Source organism: Protomyctophum bolini (assembly GCF_963924005.1).
Source record: "Protomyctophum bolini genome assembly, chromosome: 18".
Classification (NCBI taxonomy): Eukaryota; Metazoa; Chordata; class Actinopteri; order Myctophiformes; family Myctophidae; genus Protomyctophum; species Protomyctophum bolini.
The window spans coordinates 4,002,598-4,005,157 of NC_137879.1; the positions used below are offsets into that span (position 1 = coordinate 4,002,598).

Genomic DNA, 2,560 nt, shown 5'->3' on the forward strand with positions numbered 1-2,560 from the left:
GCCTCCTCAGTTTCCTAAAGCAGGCTAGGGGCCTCCTCAGTGACGTAGAGAAGGCTAGGGGCCTCATCAGTGTCGTACAGAAGGCTAGGGGCCTCCTCAGTGTCCTAAAGCAGGCTAGGGGCCTCCTCAGTGATGTAGAGAAGGCTAGGGGCCTCCTCAGTGTCGTAGAGAAGGCTAGGGGCCTCTAGGGGCCTTCTCCCTCAGTGTCTGCGTGTGCGCTCGCTGGGTCCCTGGGCCCCGTGGTGGTGACAAAGCAGGCTAGGGGCCTCCTCAGTGTCGTAGAGAAGGCTAGGGGCCTCTAGGGGCCTTCTCCCTCAGTGTCTGCGTGTGCGCTCGCTGGGTCCCTGGGCCCCGTGGTGGTGAAAAAGCAGGCTAGGGGCCTCCTCAGTGACGTAGAGAAGGCTAGGGGCCTCTAGGGGCCTCCTCCCTCAGTGTCTGCGTGTGCGCTGGGCCCCGGGGCCCGTGGTGGTGACATAAAGCAGCGGTTGGGGTTGTCTCAGGTGGGGCCCTCGCCTCAGGTTGCTGATGTTGGTTGTGGACGACTCGTTGGTGGAGCCTGTGGACCAATCAATATAATATTATAACTATATATTATAATAACTTCATCACAGTCTTTAAAATATGAGCTCCTTGTCATAATTTGGTCACTTCAGAGCAATGGTCCCCTAACACTTTTAACCCATTTAGACATGAGGATGATTCTACAATGTCTTCTGAAAAACCCATGTTTCTGTGTCAGTGGTTTTCAAACTATTTCATGTCAAGGTCTCCCAGAAATATATGGAATTGGCCCCGGACTCCAATCTTAAAATATGTTGTTCCAGCAGACCTACAAGCTCTTATGAGCTTGTAGATCTGCTATTTTTCAATAGCTAAAGTATAACATAATTTAAAACACCAAAAGGGGATCCTGCCCAGAATGATATTTTTGATTTGATTGATCATTGCTGGCTGTCTGACTACCAAAAATAAATAAAAAAGGTCATTAAAAATGTTGACCTATTGCTTATAGCAGCTTTAACAGTTACCGGGACATAACCCAGACACATATAAACGCCTCTCAGGGGCCACGTCAGTGGCGGAGCGAGGCGTGTGTATATACGAAGGATAACGTGGTATAACAGCACCGTCTTTACCCTGGGCTTGCTGGGCGTTGTGGTTGTGCAGGGGGGGCGGCCTGGCTTTGGTTGTCAGGGGTGGGGGGCCCGTGGTCCTGTGGTGGTGGGGGGGTCGAAGCAGGGGGCCGGGGGGCTGGCCGTTGATGTGAAGGTGGGGGTCCGACGTGCTGTCCAGAGGACGGAACCTCTGGGCCGCGGTGGTCTTGGTGTGAGGCAGCTGTAATAATAATAATAATAATGATATTATACCTACCCTAGTGTCCCCTAGGGTAGGTACCCTCACATGTTCTCCCCGTGTCCCCTAGGGTAGGTACCCTCACATGTTCTCCCCGTGTCCCCTAGGGTAGGTACCCTCACATGTTCTCCCCGTGTCCCCTAGGGTAGGTACCCTCACATGTTCTCCCCGTGTCCCCTAGGGTAGGTACCCCTCACATGTTCTCCCGTGTCCCCTAGGGTAGGTACCCTCACATGTTCTCCCCGTGTCCCCTAGGGTAGGTACCCTCACATGTTCTCCCCGTGTCCCCTAGGGTAGGTACCCTCACATGTTCTCCCCGTGTCCCCTAGGGTAGGTACCCTCACATGTTCTCCCCGTGTCCCCTAGGGTAGGTAGGTACCCTCACATGTTCTCCCCGTGTCCCCTAGGGTAGGTACCCTCGCATGTTCTCCCCGTGTCCTCTAGGGTAGGTACCCTCACATGTTCTCCCCGTGTCCCCTAGGGTAGGTACCCTCGCATGTTCTCCCCGTGTCCCCTAGGGTAGGTACCCTCACATGTTCTCCCCGTGTCCCCTAGGGTAGGTACCCTCACATGTTCTCCCCGTGTCCCCTAGGGTAGGTACCCCTCACATGTTCTCCCCGTGTCCCCTAGGGTAGGTAGGTACCCTCACATGTTCTCCCCGTGTCCCCTAGGGTAGGTATACCCTCACATGTTCTCCCCGTGTCCCCTAGGGTAGGTACCCTCACATGTTCTCCCCGTGTCCCCTATAGGGTAGGTAGGTATACCCTCACAAAAAACATGCAGTAATCCTGGTCTCTAAACTGCCTCCCCCTGGCCAGCCGGGGCGCCTGATGGAGGGGAAAGGAACTGGTTGGAATAACGTGTTCCTCCACGCGCTACGTCCAACCAGGGAAACTCCCCCCTGTCAGGTGTAAAGGAGCAACTTGGAGACACTCAGGCATGAAGGAAGCATAAGTTCAAGTCCGTTGCTCTCTCCTTGTCCCCCATATATGGGGACTAGGTTGGTGGAGGGTGTGTAGAGCCCAGGATCACATTAGATGATTGACACAGGGGTGAAAAATGGGTTACAAAATCGTGGGATAAAAATTCAGAAAATTAAATAAAAATACAGACAATAAAACAGGTCACTGGCGTTACTAAAGTGAACAGGAAGTAATTACTCACCGCTTGGCCGGTGACCTCGAAGGAGCGGGACCGCCTCTTCCTG

General features: G+C 53.7%; 1 protein-coding gene across 1 annotated transcript in view; it reads right to left on the reverse strand.

The window, feature by feature from the left end:
* Positions 1-428: 428 nt before the first annotated feature.
* The window catches only part of kif19 (kinesin family member 19), a gene marked incomplete at both ends in the record, with an annotated part of 69,598 nt that continues 67,466 nt past the window's right edge, over positions 429-2,560 (reverse strand). Inside the window, 3 exons of the mRNA XM_080789304.1 lie at positions 429-556; positions 1,137-1,335; positions 2,518-2,560. The exon at positions 2,518-2,560 is cut by the window's right edge and continues 189 nt beyond it. Coding sequence (XP_080645430.1) covers positions 429-556; positions 1,137-1,335; positions 2,518-2,560 — 370 coding nt within the window. The remainder of the gene's footprint in view (positions 557-1,136; positions 1,336-2,517) is intronic.